We start from the raw sequence: 22,931 nt of genomic DNA, 5'->3' as shown, positions 1-22,931 counted from the left end.
TTACCATCATCACAGACCACAAACCTTTGACATCGCTTTTTCATCCGACCAAGCCTGTACCTCCGCGTACAGTGCAGAAATTCATTCGCTGGTCTATTTTCCTCTCGCAGTACCGCTACGATATCTTGTATCGGTCCACTGCTAAGCACGGAAACGGCATTGCGTTGTCCCGTTTGCCTGTTGCTGAGGATAAAGCTTCGATTCTTCCGAACTTGCTTGCCTGTTCATTGATTTGGAAACCGATGAAGTGGTCGAATCGTTTCCGATTGATTTTCGTCGTGTAGCTACCGCCACAGCTGCTGACCCTGTCCTTGCTACTGTTTTGCGTTTTGTTGCTACGCAATGGCCTTTGTCAAAGTCTCGGATTGCGCATCCGTTGGTTCGCCGATTTTTTGCTCACAAGGAGAGACTTTTTGTTCGACGTGGTGTTTTGTTGTTGCGTTCTGATAATGATCAGTCCAGAGTAGTGGTCCCACGTTCGTTACAGTCCTCTGTTTTACGGCTTCTTCACCAAGGACATTGGGGTATAGTGCGAACAAAACAACTTGCTCATCAGCACTGTACTTGGTTCGAAATCGATGCTGCGATTACGAATATGTGTTCTTCTTGCATGGCGTGTGCCGAACAACAATCCGCATCGCCGCGGAAAGTCTTTGCATGGCCAAAAGCCACTTCCCCTTGGCAACGCTTGCACATTGATTTTGCTGGTCCATTCTGGAATGCTCGATGGTTGGTTCTGGTCGACGCCTTCAGTAATTTTCCTTTTGTTGTCCGGATGTCTTCCACGACGTCCTCCGCCACCATCCAAGCGTTGTCTGCTATCTTTTGCATTGAAGGTCTTCCGCAGACTATTGTTTCCGACAATGGCCCACAATTCATGTCCGCAGAATTTCAGTCATTCTGCCAGGCCAATGGTATTCAACATCTGACATCCGCGCCGTTTTCGCCTCAGTCAAACGGTGCCGCTGAACGATTGGTCTGGACTTTCAAGTCACAGATGTTGAAGCTGAAAGAGTTGCATTCTCGGGAGGACGCGTTGTTGCTCTTTTTGTCATCGTATCGCTCTCAGCCCCGAGATGGTCGCTCGCCGGCTGAGTTGCTCCATGGTCGTCCTCATCGAACCTTGATGTCTTTGCTGCATCCGCCGCATCAGGTTCCTGTGCAGCGGCAGACTCCTGTTTTTGCTCCAGGCGACGTTGTATTTTATCGCAACTATCGAGGTTCACGGCGTTGGCTCGCAGGGCGCATTCTTCGCTGCCTCGGCCGTGCGATGTATTTGGTTTTGGGGGCCTCTGGTGAGGTGCGTCGGCATCTCAATCAGCTGCGCCTCTGTCGTCGCACGGGTTCTGCCGCTCCCCGTCTGCTTTCAGTGATGGTGCCGTCCAGTCAGTGCCCTGGGGACCCATCTACTGGCTCGCCTCATCCCCAGGTGTTACCGATGATGCCTTCCATTTTGCCCCATGGTGACGCGCCGCCGCAGCAGCCGCCGCCGCCGCCGCCACTGCCGCCGCCGCCGCCGCCGCCGCCGCCGCCTGTTCTCCCGCCGGCGCCGCCCGCATTCGACGCTTCGCTGCAGCCGCCAAGCGCCTCCCTGGGTCACGCGCCGCCGATCGCGTCCCGTGACCAGCTGTCCTCTGCCATGGAACTCCCGCCCGCTCCGGACCACATGACGTCATCGCGCGTCGGCTACCCCGACGCAATGCAGGTCAACCCTTCGGCCCCTCCTGTCTCTTTACGGGCACATACACCGCATGTTGCCGTGCACCCTGGACTAGGTTTTCAGGTGTTTCCTAGCTCCCCTCGGACCGAATGGCCGGGTGCAGGTGGCACAGCCTCGCCTGTTGTTAGGCTCCCCACCTCATCGCATATGTCAACATGGGGTCCTCCCCACGGCGGGCGGAAGCCTTATAACACGACCGTTCGCCGATTTGCAGGGGAGGAATGTGGTGTCACCGTCAGACACCACACTTGCTAGGTGGTAGCTTAAATCGGCCGCGGTCCATTTAGTACATGTTGGACCCGCGTGTCGCCACTGTGTGATCGCAGACCTAGCGACACCACAAGGCAGGTCTCGAGATATGGACGAGCACTCGCCCCAGTTGTACGACGACATTGCTAGCGACAATACGGACGAAGCCTTCCTCTCATTTGCCGAGAGACAGTTAGAATAGCCTTCTGCTAAGTCCATGGCTACGACCTAGCAAGGCGCCATTAGCCTTACCTACTTTGAGAGTTATAGTATAAATGTCTCAAGAAGAACGCTGTATTCATCAAAGAATAAAAGTTAAGTATAAAGCAGCTATGTACTTTTCTTGCTACCATTCAATAGTTATCCTGTTCCAGACTTGACGCCAGTCGGTGTGTGTGTACGCGTGCCTTTCTTTCAGCTCACTTCGCAATGTGGCGTAACTAGCTTGTTACGCCACAACAGATTGGCGACGAGGCTTAAAGGATCGTGTTCTTTCTACTTGCTTTGCTCTGATTTATTTGTGTCATGGCTTCACCACAATCTCCAGATGTACTGTCCGAATTTTCTCGCTTGCAGAATCAGCAGACGCAGGCGTTATTGGATGCCCTTGGACAGCTCGTCCAGGGTCAACGTGCCATTCAAACCGATGCGGCAGCCGCCGCTTCACCGCTACCGCAGCCCCAACATGCAGTTGCACCGCCGTTTCGCAGTTTTAATGCGGCGCACGAATCTTGGACTGAATGGTCCCGACAGTTCGGATTTCATCTAGCCGCCTACAGAATTCAAGGTAATGAGCGGCAGCCGTTTTTGCTTTCTTGTGTCGGTGTGTCCACCTACCGTGTGATAGCGAAATTGTTTCCCCGACGTGACGTAGCAACTCTGTCCTATGAAGAAATTTTGTCTGCTTTAGATGCCTATTTCAAAGAAATAGTTAATGTGGTTGCAAAACGGTATACGTTTTTTCGTACAAAACGTATGGCCGGTCAAACTAATAGGGAGTGGGTAGCAACATTGCAAGGACTTACTAGGGACTGTGCCTTTGACTGTGACTGTGGCCTTTCTTATTCAGATACAATGGTACGTGATGCAATTGCACAGAACGTTTCTGATGTTCGCATACGGGAGCACATTTTGAAACTAGTTAATCCCTCCCTTCAACAAGTGATAGACATATTGGATAGACAAGACACACTTGACTGTGCTCAGGAATCTTTTGAAACTTCACCAGCAGTGTGTAACATTAACCGGCCCGCCGGGTGAGCTGCGCGGCCCGGTCAACTGCCCTCGCGCACACAAACGCAGCTGCCGCCGCGCTCTAAACCAGGTGTGCCGCGCCAGCCCACAAATGCAGTGAAATCATGCCCGCGGTGTGCTACTAGACATTCGCGTGAACATTGCCCGTCACGCCAAGCTATTTGCTTTTTCTGTAATAGGAAAGGACATGTTCAAAGTGTTTGCCAGAAAAAGCTCCGATCAGACAATCACAATCATTCCAGGCCCTTTGCTTCGCGCCGGAATCGAACCAAGGACACTCAGGATCGTGGACCTTCGCCCATGGACATTCATGTAGTTAATTCCAATTCGTCCAGTGCCACTTTCTCTAACAGTGACTGTGTTCGTCCCACAAAAACTGTGCGTCGACGTCGCCGGAAATCACGTCAATTAGCAAGTGATGCTGTACCAGTGTCTGTTCACATTGCACAAAACAGTCACTCTTGTCGTCTGCAGGACAATAAACTTTTTGTGGACTTAGACTTTGAAGGCAAAGTGATACCATTCCAGCTCGATACCGGAGCTGCAGTTTCATTGCTCAATCACGACACGTACAAACAACTGGGCGCACTTCCGTTGCATGCCGCAAATGTTAAGTTACATAGTTATTCAGGACAGAATATACCTGTGTTAGGACAGTGCAGCCTTCTTGCCACATACAAGGGACATACAAAACTTGTGTCATTTTACGTTCTTCGTTCTTCTTCTGCAGTGAACTTGTTTGGTTTAGATTTATTTCAGTTGTTTAACATGTCTATTGTAAATCAGGTCCTATCAGTGAATCAAACTGTGCCTTCAGACAGTGTTTCTCGTCTGTGTGATGAATTTGCAGACATTTTTGCACTGGGCTTAGGTTGCGCTAAAAACTATGAAGCACATTTGGAACTGAAAGTAAACGCGCAACCGAAATTTTTCAGAGCGCGCAATGTTCCCCACGCATTGCGTGATGAGGTCGCAAGAACATTAAACGATTTAGAATCGCAAGGTGTGAGTGAATGTGCGCAATGCCTTTTCAATTTCAGCTCCACTTCATCGCTTACGCCGTACCGGTGTTCCGTTTCTCTGGACGACGGAATGCGAACGCGCTGTTTGCCAGTTGAAATCGGCGTTGCTTTCTAATACTTGCCTCACGCCTTTCAATCCCCAGAAACCCCTTTTGTTGATGGTAGATGCATCGGATTTCGGGATCGGTGCTGTGCTTGCGCACAAAGTTGGCTCCCATGATCGCCCTATTGCTTTTGCATCCAAATTGCTCTCGTCTGCGCAAAGAAATTATTCCCAGATAGAGAAAGAAGCTTTGGCTCTCGTGTTTGGTGTTACTAAGTTCCATGATTTCTTGCATGGTCGTCACTTTACCATCATCACAGACCACAAACCTTTGACATCGCTTTTTCATCCGACCAAGCCTGTACCTCCGCGTACAGTGCAGAAATTCATTCGCTGGTCTATTTTCCTCTCGCAGTACCGCTACGATATCTTGTATCGGTCCACTGCTAAGCACGGAAACGGCATTGCGTTGTCCCGTTTGCCTGTTGCTGAGGATAAAGCTTCGATTCTTCCGAACTTGCTTGCCTGTTCATTGATTCGGAAACCGATGAAGTGGTCGAATCGTTTCCGATTGATTTTCGTCGTGTAGCTACCGCCACAGCTGCTGACCCTGTCCTTGCTACTGTTTTGCGTTTTGTTGCTACGCAATGGCCTTTGTCAAAGTCTCGGATTGCGCATCCGTTGGTTCGCCGATTTTTTGCTCACAAGGAGAGACTTTTTGTTCGACGTGGTGTTTTGTTGTTGCGTTCTGATAATGATCAGTCCAGAGTAGTGGTCCCACGTTCGTTACAGTCCTCTGTTTTACGGCTTCTTCACCAAGGACATTGGGGTATAGTGCGAACAAAACAATTTGCTCGTCAGCACTGTACTTGGTTCGAAATCGATGCTGCGATTACGAATATGTGTTCTTCTTGCATGGCGTGTGCCGAACAACAATCCGCACCGCCGCGGAAAGTCTTTGCATGGCCAAAAGCCACTTCCCCTTGGCAACGCTTGCACATTGATTTTGCTGGTCCATTCTGGAATGCTCGATGGTTGGTTCTGGTTGACGCCTTCAGTAATTTTCCTTTTGTTGTCCGGATGTCTTCCACGACGTCCTCCGCCACCATCCAAGCGTTGTCTGCTATCTTTTGCATTGAAGGTCTTCCGCAGACTATTGTTTCCGACAATGGCCCACAATTCATGTCCGCAGAATTTCAGTCATTCTGCCAGGCCAATGGTATTCAACATCTGACATCCGCGCCGTTTTCGCCTCAGTCAAACGGTGCCGCTGAACGATTGGTCTGGACTTTCAAGTCACAGATGTTGAAGCTGAAAGAGTTGCATTCTCGGGAGGACGCGTTGTTGCTCTTTTTGTCATCGTATCGCTCTCAGCCCCGAGATGGTCGCTCGCCGGCTGAGTTGCTCCATGGTCGTCCTCATCGAACCTTGATGTCTTTGCTGCATCCGCCGCATCAGGTTCCTGTGCAGCGGCAGACTCCTGTTTTTGCTCCAGGCGACGTTGTATTTTATCGCAACTATCGAGTTTCACGGCGTTGGCTCGCAGGGCGCATTCTTCGCTGCCTCGGCCGTGCGATGTATTTGGTTTTGGGGGCCTCTGGTGAGGTGCGTCGGCATCTCAATCAGCTGCGCCTCTGTCGTCGCACGGGTTCTGCCGCTCCCCGTCTGCTTTCAGTGATGGTGCCGTCCAGTCAGCGCCCTGGGGACCCATCTACTGGCTCGCCTCATCCCCAGGTGTTACCGATGATGCCTTCCATTTTGCCCCATGGTGACGCGCCGCCGCAGCAGCCGCCGCCGCCGCCGCCACTGCCGCCGCCGCCGCCGCCGCCGCCGCCTGTTCTCCCCCCGGCGCCGCCCGCATTCGACGCTTCGCTGCAGCCGCCAAGCGCCTCCCTGGGTCACGCGCCGCCGATCGCGTCCCGTGACCAGCTGTCCTCTGCCATGGAACTCCCGCCCGCTCTGGACCACATGACGTCATCGCGCGTCGGCTACCCCGACGCAATGCAGGTCAACCCTTCGGCCCCTCCTGTCTCTTTACGGGCGCATACACCGCATGTTGCCGTGCACCCTGGACTAGGTTTTCAGGTGTTTCCTAGCTCCCCTCGGACCGAATGGCCGGGTGCAGGTGGCACAGCCTCGCCTGTTGTTAGGCTCCCCACCTCATCGCATATGTCAACATGGGGTCCTCCCCACGGCGGGCGGAAGCCTTATAACACGACCGTTCGCCGATTTGCAGGGGAGGAATGTGGTGTCACCGTCAGACACCACACTTGCTAGGTGGTAGCTTAAATCGGCCGCGGTCCATTTAGTACATGTTGGACCCGCGTGTCGCCACTGTGTGATCGCAGACCTAGCGACACCACAAGGCAGGTCTCGAGATATGGACGAGCACTCACCCCAGTTGTACGACGACATTGCTAGCGACAATACGGACGAAGCCTTCCTCTCATTTGCCGAGAGACAGTTAGAATAGCCTTCTGCTAAGTCCATGGCTACGACCTAGCAAGGCGCCATTAGCCTTACCTACTTTGAGAGTTATAGTATAAATGTCTCAAGAAGAACGCTGTGTTCATCAAAGAATAAAAGTTAAGTATAAAGCAGCTACGTACTTTTCTTGCTACCATTCAATAGTTATCCTGTTCCAGACTTGATGCCAGTCGGCGTGTGTGTACGCGTGCCTTTCTTTCGGCTCACTTCGCAATGTGGCGTAACTAGCTTGTTACGCCACAACAATTTCTGTGACACATGTTCTAGTCATATTTGTTTGGTAGTATTAACAGAAAATACTTCAAGTTAAGCAATGTAGTAAAAATAAAAACCCATAACAGCATTTCAGTTCAGAGGTATTACAGAATGAAAATAAACATTATGCAGTCCACATATATTATCTGACACCAGATTTAGTGTTAGATTTAGATAAAATGAGCATTGGTTCTCAGACCAATTTAAGAGAAAATCCTGTAATTGCTACGAATATATAAGGAACAGCCAAATGAAAAAGTATGAAATATTGTAAGAACCAAACTGGCTGAAATTTGCATGTGCCGGTTTGGGATAATGTAGTGAGACATTTAGGGCATGAATACAGTGACATCACCTCCTAAAAAAAATTTAAAGCTGTGATCTGAGTAGGCAAGGTGATGCTCACTGTCTTTTTCAACATCTGAAGTCTGACACCCATTGAATTTCTCAAGCACAGAAAACCATTAACAGTGACGTGTGGAAGTCCATAGCCTATGCAAGTCCATCAAGAGCAAACGGCCTGGTCTGCTCACTGAGGGAGTGACTCTACTCTACAACAACATGTGCCCATGTGTCTCCAAGATCAAACAAAGCATAATGGCAAAGTTTAGGTGAGAACAGCTCGAGTGTCCACCCTACAGCCTGGACATATTGCCTTGTGACTTAGATGTGTATTGTCTGCTAAACAATGCCTCATAGAGAAAATTTTCAAATTGGAAGGTGGACTGAAGGACAGTGGAGGACTGGCTTCTCTTATAGTTGCAGGAATTCTGGAAAATGGTGATCCTTTATCTCATGAAACAGTGGTGTAGTTGTGCTTGAGCCTTTGGTGATTACTTTTGAATAAAAACTTCAATTGTACTCAGAGTCCTCTTCTGAACACCCCACATAGAAATACTACAGACGGTGGGAGCATTGCCCATGGAAGGCAAGGTTTTGGGTTTTAGTCCCAGTCTGACACATTTTAATCCGGCTTGAAGTTTTAAATCAGAGTCCTTTCCACTGCAGAGTGACAGATTCACTCTGGGAACAGCATGATAGGTTCCACTCCATTTTATTTCTCCACAGTATCCTTTCTTTCAGGAGCATTAGCCAACTTGAGTATGCAGGTGAGCTTTGTTAAATTTAGAAAGAAAGAGAGAGATGCTGGTAAAATTGTAATTGTGAGGATAGGTTGTAGGTCACGCATAGATACTTGGCCAGTAATAATAATAACCACGAAATTCAAAGTTCCCAGTCAAGGACACAGTCATGCAGCTAGTTCAAGAAATACAACACTTATAGTACTGTTTCTTCCACTGATGATTCATATCCTTATACACTACTGCTATGGTAGTTCTGGTTGGGGACCATCATCTTTATCACACACACTTGGGCATATGAATCATGCCTGGTGCACAAACTCGAGTAACCAGGCATCTGCTACACTTAAATGCCTTCGCAGCTGCCACAACACATCTCAGAATATCTGTCTGAGTCTGTTGTGACACATATTATATATAAAAATTTGACATGACAGTCAACAGGTGTATTTCACAACACAAGTATGGGAAAACTTTCACAGGTGAAACAAATGGTTCCAAAAAGCAAAACTGACATAGTAGTCCTGAACAACACAGTGACCAGCTTTGTATGCAAAGACAGTGGGCAAATGGTGCACTGCATGCGAAGAAATGTTTGAGCAGCTCGTGATGTCTGTAGAAGCAGTTGGTCATAGTTTTGTCCAATGACAGTGGTGCTAAGTGGGTGTCGGTGTAAGCATAATGTGCAGCAGATTTGTGTTGGGTATGGTGGTGCCACTCTTTGACAGCAGGGCCTGGTGGTCAACATCCCAGTGGAATCAGTAAGACTTTTTGGCATGCCACTCTAAGTTCCTTAGCTGCACTGGGCCCTCCATGGTTGTGGAGGAAGAGAGCTGACTGGTTGTGAGTGCAGCTGGTAACAGATGCTCCCCAGAAAGGTGAGGCAGGGCAGCAATGTCTCTCCAGATGTTGTGTAAACTTGACTCTACATGCAATTCTGCAATGAAAAAACTGAGTATTTTTACACAGAGTAGTAAATGTCTGACAGTGTTTCAACCTGGCTGGAAGCCAACGAATACACACTTAGTCAGGCACTGTTTGAGGGATCTTCATCAATTAAATGCAGTATTTAGTATTCCTGCCAGCAGATGTCCCAATGGAGGCAGATGAACTGGAATGGGTAGAACAGCAGAACATGCCATGGAGGATGCATGCATTACGTCAAATGGGCAGACACACTGACATCAGTGTTTACTTGTGGGTGGCATTAAGCAGAGCAGGCCAGTCCTCTTGCAGAATTAGACTGCTGCAGACCTAGCATAGCACTCATGCTGAGGGTTGTCATGTGCTCAACCATTAGCAACACATGCTGAGTGACTATTGCACATGTATCTGCCTGGGTACATGCACTCCACTGTCCATTGTTCCATTCACAGGGTCCTGTTCCTCTGTTGTTATCAATTTACCGTCACCTTGAAGTATTACACCGACCATGTTGAGTAGTGGACTGTCATGGTTTCTGCAGGTACCAAAGTGACAATGACGGATGTTTTTCTGTGTGATGCCCCTTCCTCTTTCTTCACCCATTTTCATAGTGCTCATTTGGGACAAGCATGGATGCAGCATTTGTGCAATGCTAGCAGAAACAGTTGTTTCTACAGAAGGGGCAGCAGCTGCAATAGCAACAGGAGTGAGCAGATGCAGTTAGTGACAACCCAGGATGTGTCGGACTTGCTTCATTGCTTCATGCCCTTGCCTTACTGTGGAGAGAGGGAGGACGGGGGGGGGGGGGGGGGGGCAGTTCTCTTCTCTGCCCTCAATGACATGGGAGCAGTCGCTGCACCACTTCTTGAAGTTGTCCAAAATTTAAAGCCCACCATTGAGCCTGAGAAGTTTTTCTTTGACAAGCTTTGTCAGTTGCTTATACAAATTTTGGCCTTCAAACCCATGTGGTAGCAGCATCATAAGTATCCTGGGTGGTTGTGGGCAGCCTGGCTCGTAGATTTGGAAGACCTCCCAAACAAGTGTCATTTTGAGTATTCCACTTACACTGCCTCCTATGTAGACTCACTAATTTGTGATGTGATTGTCAGATTAGCTCCTGATCATGAGGTTCAGACTAGGGTGTTGAGCTTTTCACGGACTTTTTAGGTGAATGGCCCAAATTGTGGAACTGTATGAGCTTATGATGGCAGCAAGGGACACCCTTTCTGATAACTGGCAGGTGGCTCAAATCGGTGTGTGTAGTAAACAGTGCCAAGTGCCCTGCATGAAACCCCAGGCAACCTCACCTCCCACCAAGCTGCCTTGTGTTTCTGCTGTTGATGTTGCAAGTGCAGAGACATCACTGTATCCCCATTCTCACCCGTGGCATAGTCAGCATGTGCGTGCCATTTACAGCATCATCAATCCAACCAGCAGAATTATTGGTGTCCTTGACATCGTTCCCTCTCCACTCATTGGGCTAGCTGGGATTCCTGTCCTGACTGCCATTTGTTGTATGTCCACCATGATTGCTGACATATGGAGGACAAATGAAGGGTATAATGGTGAATAGGCCATTTGGCAATTGTTTTTGACAGTCAATGGATTATGAGTCAGTCATCAGATACCCCAGAGTCTTCACTGGACTCTGGTACTGCTTCCAGTTCCCTGTGCTTATTGCCCCAGTGTATTTTGCTAATGTTGAAAGTGGCTGGGTGGCTGGTCAAATTTTAAAGAGATACAGGAACATCGGCCAATCTCATTCATTAGGATACATATAGGATACTGGAGAGTCTGGAGTTGCAACGGATGCTCTGTCAGATACGGATGCTCTGTCAGATTGTGTTTTATAGTAAATAGTACCTTCCCTTGCGAAGTCAATTCTCTGTCTTCATGTGTTACAAGAATGTGGAATGGCAACTTACATTGTTAGTGGGCAAGTTGCCATTGGCACAAAATATCTTTGGACATGATGCTTTTTCTGGTTTCTGTTTTCAGATCAAAAACAAACTGCATTTAGTGTCTCAATCCATTCCTTTTCATTATTTAGGCTTTCTGCAGTCCTACAGCCCATTGTTTGAGAATACTTTGGGCTAGGCAGAAAATTCAAGGCACATTTCTCTTAAGCCATTAGTGATCCCAAAATTCTGTTGCCCCCACCCCATTCCTTTCCCCGTGAATGGCTAGGTACAGATTGAGTTGCAGTAATGGTAGGATTACGATATCATTTCTTCTATTTTGTTGAGTCAGTGGGCCACTCCTTCAGTGATAATTGAGAAGCTCAACAGCTTCATGTGTCTTTGTGCCAATTTTAAACAGATGGTCAATGTACAAAGTGTTGCAGATTCATTTCCCATTGATCAGCAGGCAGAATCATTGGCAAAGTTGTCGGGAGGCCAGTATCTTTCCCACATTGATTTGCATGATGCTTACATACAGTTGTCATTGGACATGGTTTCCAGGACTTCCCTGGTCTTCAACAATCCTTGTGGCCTATACCAGTTTCATTGCTAGCATTTTGGAATTTCTCCTGCACTGGCAATTTATGAATGATATTTTTGTAGCAGTTGATTCGAGACATTCCCAATTGGGTCAGTTACCTTGATGGGTCATGGGTAATGCATCACTTGTGAGGAGCATTTATGAAATCTTCAGTCAGGTTTCCAATGCCTCCTGGATAATGGCCTTCACTGCAAGCTGAAAAGTGCAGTTCTTTCTCCCTGAAACTGCATTTTTTTTGGGTGATTCACTTAGCAGAGGTGGTCTCCACCACACATCAAGGCCACTGTCAGTCCACTAGCACTCAAGAATCTGAAGGAGCTCCAGTCTGTTTTTAGTAAGACTGTGTATTATGCCCTGTTCATTCACAGGCTGTGCACCATCTGCCAGCCATCCTTTTTAATGGCTCAACCAGAACCTGGATGGCACCGAACAGCTCATTGCTTACACTTCAAAGACACTTTCCACTGTGTAACAGAACAGTTCACAAGAGGAAAATCAGCTGCTGGCTATTATTTTTGGGGTAAAAAAGTTCTACATCTTCCTATATGGGATGAGGTTCATGATCATCACTGACTACAAGCTGTTGGTTTCCTCATTTGTCCCTCACTTCAAGTTGCCAGATAGGACTGCCCACCAGTTGCAGTGGTGTGCCCTCTTTCTGAGTAACTATTCTTATGACATTCATTACCACTTCACAGCCCAGTGTACCAATGCTGACGCACTCTTACAATTACCGGTGGGGCCCAATTTGGAGTTTGACCAGCAGGAGGCTCTCATGTTCATGTTGGATGACACTTTGCAGCAAAACCTGCTGGATTTTCTGTTGACAGCATGAGAGGCCATGATCACCATAGCTGCTGACCTACATTTTTGGAAAATCATTTCAGAAGTCCAGATGGGCTGACAGGTGTGTGTCTCATGGATATGGATCCCATGTGGCACACATTTTTCTCCTCTGTGCTTGTCTCAACATTATCCAGAGTGTCCTCATGCTTGCCACAGAGGAGTAATGCTATCAAGTGGTTGTCCTACCAGTGTTGCATCCCTGCGTTCTCCAGTTGCTCCATGCCTCACACCGGGGTATGACCCGTATGATGGCATTGGCATGATGTCATTTATGTTTGCTGGTGATCAGTCATGATATCAAACTCCTTGTATGACTTGCACAGCTTGTGCTCAGAACTAGGCCATTCCATCATGTTTGTTCTCTCCTTGGCTGGTCAAAGATTACCCTTGGGGCAGGGTGCATGTTAATTTCGTAGGTTCATTTTTGAGCAGTATGTGGTAGTTGGTGGTCAATAGATTGTCATATCTCCCGTACACAGCCAAGCTGATATTCATATCATTGACAGCTACTGTAATGCACTGTCAATTATTTTAGCCACTGAGGGATCCTCTAGGACCATCACATCTGGTAATGATAGGCAGTTTGTGTCATGGGAGTTTGAAGACTTTTATATTCACAATGATATTCAGCCTCAGACTATCACCATGTTTCATCTAGCTTCTAACGTGGAGGTGGAGCATTTTGTGTATACATTCAAGACTCAGATGAAAAAGTGCTTGTCTGCTTCTCACCGCAATGATGCATTGTTGTGTTTTTTGGCTATGTACCAGGTGACATCAGTCAGCGGTGCAGTCCAATGGAATATTTGCATGGCACCTACCAAGGGGCCTCATGGATTTGTTGCGTCAGGAGTCACAGGCCATGGACCACCACGGCCTGCTGCAGTTTCCTCCTTGGGCTGCTGTTTGGGCCCAATCCTTCTGCTGGCAGCTAGGGTGGCAGTTGGGTGTCTCAGTAGGTCACAAAAGTCAGCAGTTGTTTGTGGTGGATGTCAATGGGGAGGAGCTGACTCATCATGTCATCACTTGCACTGATGCCCTATTGGAGCATCACCCCTGGGCCTGCCTTTCGGTTGGCTGAATGACAGTGTTGATCATAACATTATTCACAGAATGGGCTCCCGCTTGCAGCAGCATGCCTCACCATTGTCACCTCCTTCCATGCCCTCCACCTTCCTCCCATCAATTGCACCCTAGGCCCCCACTGTGGCTCAAACCTACACCTGTCATTATGGAGCCCACAGATTTCGATCCAACCCCTCCCCTTCTGCCTCCTTTCCTCATTTGTTGATGGAAGTGGCCTCATCCTCACTGCTACTGATGGACCTGTCATTGACACAGCTTCTGTATCCTTCCACCCTTCTGGTAGAGCTGGTAGCATCAGTGTTGCCTCCATTGGTGGTTGGTCTACTGCCAGGTTCTCCAGCGCTCTCTTTGGTTCTGTGCCAGAGGCCACTACCCAAGCCTGGCCATTTCAGACTTATGTGACCTTTTCAAAGGAGAGGGATTTGGTACATTTACCAATGAATAACCTGATGAAGGCAGATTAATTGGCATGGGTAGAACAGTGGAGTAGTTCAGAAATCTGCCATGGAGGGTACATTTGTCATGTCATATGGGCAGATCCGATGTTGTCAGTGTTCACTTGTCAGCAGCAGTAAATGGAATGGGCCATTGCTCCTGCAGAGTTAGACCACCACAGACCTAGCCTAGCACATGTACTGGGAGTTCTTGTGTGCGCAGTTGTTAGTTGCCTGTGCCAGCCACATGCTGGGTGATTGTTATTCATCTATCTCCTTGGATATGGGCACTCTGCTTCCTGCAGTTGAAGTCACATGGTGAGTTAGTTCCATTCACAGGGCTGTGTTCCCAGTTGTTACACTGTCATTGTCTGCCTAAAGTACCATGATGACCGTGTCAAACAGCGGCATTGTCACACCTTCTGCAGATACTAAAACGTATGTCCTCTTGAAGTTGTGCAGCACTTCTTTAGAACACCATAGTCGATCCTGTCGCCAGTGTAAGTTCATTTGTCTTGTAACTACTGAACAAAAGTAGCAAACAGGACATGTGATGAGTTCATATAGGTGACAAAAATCATCTGTATGTAGCTGATGCACAACACTTTCATTATCTTTGGCTTTGACATTTACTAAGATCATGTTTGTGTACTCTGCAAACTTATATTCAGTCATGTTTTTGAGTCACACGTGTATGTGAAAGAGGCCATGTACTGTTCAGTTTCATACAATAGGAACTTATTACATTGTAATGACATAACCTCACACTTTATGATGTTGTTACAATACCAATACAAGGTTAACTGCTCTTGCACATAGCATTTGTATTATATTTGTTCCTCTGGCTTCGAAATGAAATGCAGCAAACTCATACTTTTTCTTTATTTCCTGAGTTTTCAGCTAGTCTGTGCATATGATTAAGTTTTTCTTATCAAGAGGTTTTATTAAATTTACAAATAAAGAAAAACATATAGAATATCATTCACAGAATTATTACTGGCATTAAAAAAAATACAGAGAGAAATTTTTTTCCAGATGAAATCATCTGTCATCTGACCCTAAACTACATTGAATGTAAAGAAATACATAATACTTACTTTGGGCTCAACAATTCTTGAATTAGTTTTTCCCGATCTTTGAAACAACCGAGACTAGAGATGGCCTGAAGCACATCTGGATCCATGGCATCAATGGAAGGTATAATGTGTGTCTGGACAACCTCCATCATTGGCAGTTCCAACTCTAATTCGCCCTTTCCACCAGCCGTCACCCAGGGATGTCTGTTTATGTCTGCCAGCTAAAATCCATACAAACCAAGTAAATTATCTGTGTTGAGTAACACGTAATTTATAGTAAAAAAATGCATTGAAACTGACAGTGATTAGTGTTACAGATATCTGCTGTAAAATGTTAAGAGAATGATAATGCAGCATGAGGGAACAGATCATAGGTATAACTAGGATTTGATTTCGGGAGAGGTTTTCAACAGATGTACATCATAATGGACTTGTAATAGAGCACAAAATGACACTATATGTGTGTATTTATACATAAAATTTAAAAAGTTACTGTGAGTCATTTAGCTAATAAATATAATATTCATCACAAAAATCAGTCAGTAAAATCCTTTTGTCAGTGACATCTCTGTGGTGATGTGTTTTCGTATGGCAGTAAATGTTGTTCAGAAATGGCAGTATGCATTCATGCATAAATTTCAACAATCAATGTCTTTCTAACAACTGGTATCATTTCAAACAATAACGAATTAGTAAGCAAGGGAAGCAGAGAAGTAGATGGAAAAGAATTTCCACCTTGTTCATGAGAGAAAGGAAGTTGCCATGACCTTTTTAAAGGAAACATCTCAGCAATTACCTAGAGTGAACTGGGAAACCACAGAAAAGCCAAATCTGGATGGTGGACTCTCGGGTTAAACTGGCTGTTGTAATGGTTGTCCAGTGTTATTAATGTGGTAGTACATTGCTGCTTTATAGTAACCATTACTGTGAAGTGCAATGATGTGCACACAGTAGCATTTGTGAAAACCTCACACAGAATGGCCTACATACAGAGTTTATGTGTAGCACAAACAATACTGTACCTGCCTCAGTCTATGTATTTATCTGTCTTTATGTTTATGTTATGTCTGAGGGTGTAATGTAAGCAGCAGCACAGTATTCCCATCACCTTGTGTCTTCTCCGCTGATGTGCTGGCTGCTGTTATGGCACAGAAGCGGCGGGATCAGTGGAGGTAGACAGTGCTCCCAATACACCCACTGCCCACCTCCACTGAGCCTGTCGCCTCTGAGAGCTCGATGGCTGTGAGTCTAGTGCTTTAGTAGAAATGACAAATGAAAAATATAATATTCTGTGAAAGCACAAAACTGGAAAATTTATATTCAAGTGTGTTACTTATTGTTATAACGTCAAGTTGAACACATATATTTCAAAATGACATAATACATATAAGTTACTGAGCAAGTTGACAAAGCAAGACATGTGAACACGGTCACATTCGAATGAGCACTGAGTCCGAGTCTAGCGGCCGCTGGCTGGCTGGCTGCTTAGGTGGCGCAGCTGCTGCACGGCTGGCAGACAGCGCCGCATGTAGAGGATGTGCATAATTGCGCGGCGGTACTTTGAATGATCGGCGAGTCACAACACTTTTCCCACCTTTGAAATTTTTTCACTGGTCTTGATGGAGGTGGCCTGTAGATTGCTAACGTCCATAGGTGTTGTGTGACTGGCCGTAAAGCCTCAAGGAGGCGGCTTCCCGTATGGACGTAAGTGTCCCCAATGATAACGGGTTGAGATGACAGGAGACGTAGGGGTCGAATCTGCTAGGGCCCCATGCGCCAATCTGCCCGTTGCGGCAAGTCCAGTTGATATAACAGGAGACATGGGCGATGTGTCAGCGTCCGTAGGAGAAGGAGGCGAGTAGATTGGCTCTGACAGATGATGGTCATCCGGTTCCTGCATGGGCACATCCCCTGGTGGCGTCCGTTCTTGTACTGGCATCGAGATGACGGTGAGAGGGCTGTGTTGTGAGTAATGAGAGATGCCGAGATCCTGAGTGTCAGATAGAGCTGAAGGTGGTGTAGTGACATTCGGAACAGGCGTTGCCAGCACACGAGGCTGAAGCTGGTCCGAATGATGCACTGCAACACCCGTGTCTGTCTGGATTTCATACAGGTGTCGGCCACGGTGTCGTAAGATGCGGCCCGGACTCCATTTTGGCCGCCTTATCCCCGTACCCAGACAAGGTCATCGGCGGTGAACCGGCCAAGCGAAGGCACCCGCGGCCGTGACGTGGAAGGCCGTAGAAGATGAAGTAGCGTGCGGGGCTGTCAGTAATGTAAGGGCTCAGCTGGGCTGTGGTCGCCCATGGGGGTGAAATGGTAAGAAGCCAGAAACTGGAGAAGCTCATCATCAGCAGCAGAAGAAGTCAGGAGTTTCCGCATCTGAGCCTTAAATGTGCAGACCAGCCATTCAACCTCACCATTTGATTGTGGATGGAACGGAGGGGCCGTGACATGCATAACGCCGTGACGAGCACAAAAACTGCAAATTCTGAAGAGGCAAATTGCAGACCATTATCAGTAACAAGAGTAGAAGGAAGGCCTTCCAAAGAAAAAATGCGGGTGAGAGCACTTGTGGTTGCCGCGGTGGTAGGCGACGTGCAATGGACAATGAAAGGAAAGTTAGAGTAGGCGTCAATTACGAGAAGCCAATAAGTACCTAAAAAAGGTCCTGCACAGTCAACATGAATGCACTCCCAGGGCATCTCAGGCAAAGGCCACGGTGACAAAGATGACTTCGGGGTGGCGGCCTGTGATGCACAAAGGCCGCATGCAGCGACCATGTGTGCTATTTCAGAGTCGATGCCAGGCCAGTACACATGACGGGGCACCAGAGATTTTGTGCGAGACACACCCCAGTGGCCTTGGTGAAGGAGGCGCAAGACCGAAGCATGCAAAGATGCAGGTACCACAACACGCGGTGAAGCATTGTCGGTGGAAAGGTGGATAACACCATCCCTAGCCGTGAGGCAGTAGCGCAAAGCGTAGTAGTTCCGCAACGGGTCAGAAGTCTTTGCGGATGGACGATCTGGCCAACCCTTCTGAATACAGTGTAAAACCCAGGAGAGGGTAGGATCAGAACCTGTAGCCGCCACCAGCCGGTCCCCGGTCCACAACCCGCTGCTTGGCAACATCCAGATGGAAACACAAAAGTTAGTCCTTATCGAATGCCAGATCAGGACCCACGGGAAGGCGAGACAGTGCATCAGCATTCGCATGTTGAGCCGTCGGCCAGAAATGAATCTCATAATTGAAACGAGACAAGTAAAGAGACCAACGCTGGAGGCGGAGTGCAGCCTTGTCAGGAAGTGACAATGATGGATGAAACAAGGAAACAACCGCTTTGTGATCCGTAACAAGAAGAAATTTGGATTCATAGAGAAAAACACCAAACTTATGAAGAGCATAAATAATGGCCAAAGCTTCTTTTTCAATTTGAGAATACTTTTGTTGGGCGTCCATGAGCGTTTTGGAGGCATAAGCAATGGGTTGTTCAGAGCCATCTGAAAAACGGTGCGCAAGGACTGCTCCGACCCTGTATTGAGAGGTGTCCGTGGCAAGAACAAGATGTTGGCCAGGTTGATAAGTAGCCAGGCACAGGGCCTGTTTCAGCATAGTCTCCAATTTATGGAAAGCCGCATCACATTACACGGACCAGTGAAAAGGCACTTTTTTATGCAACAGGCGATGCTACGGCTGAGCCACCAAAGCAGCAGATGGTAAGAACTTGTGATAGTATGCTATTTTCCCCAAGAAGGCCTGCAGTTCCTTAACAGATGTAGGGCGAGGAAGAGCATCGATCACAGCGACAGTTTGCTGAAGCGGACGAATACCATCCTGAGAGAGTTGAAACCCCAAGTACGTGATAGATGCCTGAAAAAATTGTCATTTCTGAAGATTACACTTAAGACCGGCAGTCTGTAAGACATGAAAGAGTGTGCGGAGGTCCTGAAGATGTTCTTCAGTGGTGGAGCCAGTGACAACAATGTCATCCATGTAATTTATACACCCAGGGACAGGGAGCAATAATTGTTCCAAGAATTGCTGAAAGAGAGCAGGGGTGCTGGCAACCCCGAATGGCAATCGTTGGTATTGACAGAGGTCGAAAGGCATGTTAAGGACCAGAAACTGCTGGGAAGCAGTGTCAAGAGGAAGTTGATGATAAGCTTCTGTCAGGTCAATTTCAGAAAAATACTGGCCTCACACAAGTTTAGTGAACAATTCTTCAGGTCGGGGCATAGGGTAAGTGTCGATGAGGCATTGCGCATTTACAGTGGCTTTAAAATCACCACAGAGACGAATATCACCATTGGGCTTAGCAACAACAATGACAGGAGAGGACCACTCACTGTAAGTGTCAGGAAGCAAGAACCCTGAAGTAGTGAGATGATCCAGCTCCCATTTTACCCTATCATGAAGGGACACAGGAATAGGCCGAGCCCGAAAAAACTTAGGCCGAGCAGTGGGTTTGAGCGTGATATGAGCTTCGAAGTCTTTTGCATGGCCTAACCCAGGAGAAAAAGGGGACGAAAATGTCGTCAATAAGGAATCCAATTGAGCATAAGGAATAGCATCAGAGACGATATTGACAGAGTCGTCTATTGAGAACCCAAAAATGTGAAAGGCTTCAAAACCAAAAAGATTCTCTGTGTTACTCTGGTTGACCACAAATATGGAAACAGTACGAACGACTGATTTGTAAGATACCTCAGTATTAAATTGTTCCAAGAGAGAAATCTTCTGTTTATTGTACATCCGTAATTGCTGAGTGACAGGTGATAGGAGTGGAGAACCCAACTGAAGGTACGTCTGAGAATTAATTATAGTGGCAGCAGAACTGGTATCCACCTGCATGTGAACATCCCGACCAAGGATTTGGACAGTGAGGAATAACTTCTCTGAAAGGGAAGAAGTGCAATTGACAGACAACACAGAATCAGAATCAGCATCATGTTCATGAACATCATGTATGCTGTCGGATTTGCAAATGGAAGACACATGACCTTTCTTTTGCAATTGTGACACACAGCCCAACATTGGGGACAATCCTCACGTGAATGTTTCGTAAAACACCACAGACATGAAGGAAGTTGCTGGGGGTTTTGCTGCAGTTTCTTAGAAGGTTGTTTATGGTTAGGCCGAGGCTGCGTGTGGGAGCGTACTGCAGCCTCGTCAGCTGGCAGGGATGCACCGCATGCGTCGTCAACAGCGCACAGAGGTTGTATTTCCCCAACATCACCCCACGCCTCTATTTGCACCCCAGCGGCGCGAGAAATTTCAAAAGACTGCGCAATGGATAGGACTTAATCTAGAGTCAGATTTGCCAACTGAAGGGCATGTTGCCGAACATCTTTGTCGGGCGCTAATCGGATAATAGCATCCCATACCATGGAATTGGTATAGGATTCTTTGTGAACGTCAGTAACAAATTGACACTTTCGACTGAGGCCATGAAGTTCAGCAGCCCAAGCGTGATAGGATTGATGCGGTTGTTTCTGACAACAATAAAAGGCAACATGAGAGGCTACCACATGCATTTGCTTCTGAAAATAGACAGACAGAAGTGAGCACATTTCAGCAAAGGACAAAGACGCAGGATCTTTCAAAGGAGCCAATTGCGACAACAACCGATACATTTGAGGTGAAATCCAGGAAAGGAACAGAGTCCTACATGTTCGTTTGTCCGTGGCATGAAATGCCAAGAAGTGCTGTCGAAGACGTTTTTCATAATCAGACCAGTCTTCCGCTGTCTTGACGTAAAGAGGAAAAGGATGTATAGCCAACGACAAGAAACGCCCCGCATTTGATGACGCGACGAAATCGTGAATTGCCGATGTGAGAAGCATTTGCTGTTCAATGAGACCTTGCAATAGTTGCTCGACAGTAGCCATGGAAACCTGTGGGTCAACGGTGAAAAGGAAAAATCCACTACCTCGTCACCAATTGTTATAACATCAAGTTGAACACATATATTTCAAAATGACACAACAGATATAAGTCACTGAGCAAATTGACAAAGCAAGACATGTGAACACGGTCACATTCGAATGAGCACTGAGTCCAAGTCTAGCAGCCGCTGGCTGGCTGGCCACTCAGGTGGTGCACCTGCTGCATGGCTGGCAGACAGCACCGCATGTAGAGGACGCGCGTAATTGCACGGCGGCACTTTGAATGATCGGCGAGTCACAACACTTATTAATAGTAATGAACATAAAATTAAATTAAGGATATTCTAAGAATGTTACCTTGCTATGTTGCAATGGCCAGCTACTGAAAATAGTTTACCTGCAATACAAATGACGATACTCACAAACTCGTGGGCAACAGCACTTAGGCCAAGAAAATTCAAGTTCTGCCATCCGAAAACTAGAGGAGTTTTGGAAACTGTTTTATTCACTCGGATACAACTCTGACATGAATAACCTCAGTTTTCCCATTTTTCTGAGTAGAATTTCAGCCATGATGGAAACTACCTAAATTTTGGACTTTTTCTGTTTTTTACCAAATTCTTCTAAGTTACCAGAAATGCAGGGCTTTAAATTCTGCATCAAATCATATATAGTGAGCTTGCATGAGAATTTTGTTACATCTTGGGCTCTGGATTTATTCTCTGAGACAGTTTTTCATTGTGTGTTCACTGTTAGTTCATGTGTAAATTGATGTGATAGCTCTTTGGAGAAATTTATTAAAAGCATTCAATGTATCAATAAAATTTGGGGTATTTTTGCATTGTTTCACAAAAAATAACATGCTTCAAGGAACATTGGTATCTGATGCAAAGACAGAACTATTAGTCATGAAAGAATATACTCTGAACATTTAATTCCAAAGAACTAGATGATAGAGACCCTTCATGGTATACAAACAACATTAGGAAACTACTTAAGAAACAGCAAAATAGCTCTGAGCACTATGCAACTTAACTTCTGAGGTCATCAGTCGCCTAGAACTTAGAACTAATTAAACCTAACTAACCTAAGGACATCACACACATCCATCACCGAGGCAGGATTCGAACCGGCGACCATAGCGGTTGCTCAGCTCCAGACCGTAGCGCCTAGAACTGCATGCCCACTCTGGCCGGCAAGAAACAGCATATTTCCTGCCAATGGGCCCAGGGCAAAACATAATCCAAAGATACGCAAATGTTGATAGAAACATGGGTGTCAGTCAGAAATGCAATAACTGTCAGAGCAACACATTATCACAAGGGCTTCCCCAGAACTTCCAGAAATTTTGGTTGTATGTTAAGATAGAACTAGTTCTGACTTCCAATCACAGCCAGATGGAGATTACAAATTCATAATGGTTTATCAGGACCACCTCCCTAAATGTTTGTTCTCAGGCCACTGAAGACCAAAACAGCTGAAGAGGTATGCAATAACATCTTCAACTTTTGTAGTCCAGACAGTCCATAAGTAAAAATTATCAATATACCATAATAGGTATGCAATAACATTACTGACATTTTTACATTGTTAGGCGCTCCCTCAGTATTGCAGTCTGACAATGGTAGAGAGTTTGTTAACAAAATAATGAGCAGCTTGACTGAACTATGGCCCAATTTTAAGATATCAAGACATAAAAAATATGCTAACTACATGGATGCAGGAGTGGAGCCGTGTATTAAGATTTATGCACCTAACGAAGAATAATGCTGTACATTTTGAAATTAAAAGATCTTCATATGAAGTGTTGTTTGGCTGCCCTCATAAACATGGTTTGTCTTCAACAATTTTACCTCCTGAAGCACTGATGAACATTCACTCTGAGGATAACCTTGAAAATATAATTAATCAAGTGAGTGTTAGCAGTGAGACAGACTGAAACATTTCAGGATAATGATCACAGTAAATCTCCATTGCAAGGGGATAACATACCAACAGCAACAGAGGTTGAGAACAGAAATAAAGTATTTCTGACAATAATGACTACTGCCCAATTGATTTGG

At 46.5% G+C, this 22,931-nt stretch overlaps 1 protein-coding gene across 1 annotated transcript in view; it reads right to left on the bottom strand.

Annotated features, from left to right (window-relative positions):
- Positions 1 to 22,931, bottom strand: part of LOC124711610 (serine/threonine-protein kinase BRSK2) — a 207,150-nt gene that overhangs the window by 120,072 nt on the left and 64,147 nt on the right. The window contains exon 7 of the mRNA XM_047241774.1: positions 15,002 to 15,201. Coding sequence (XP_047097730.1) covers positions 15,002 to 15,201 — 200 coding nt within the window. The remainder of the gene's footprint in view (positions 1 to 15,001; positions 15,202 to 22,931) is intronic.

The sequence above is a fragment of the Schistocerca piceifrons genome, chromosome 8 (assembly GCF_021461385.2).
Source record: "Schistocerca piceifrons isolate TAMUIC-IGC-003096 chromosome 8, iqSchPice1.1, whole genome shotgun sequence".
NCBI classification, from domain to species: Eukaryota; Metazoa; Arthropoda; class Insecta; order Orthoptera; family Acrididae; genus Schistocerca; species Schistocerca piceifrons.
The sequence above is the reverse complement of the archived record's forward strand: the minus strand, read 5'-3'. Positions and strand labels throughout refer to the sequence as shown.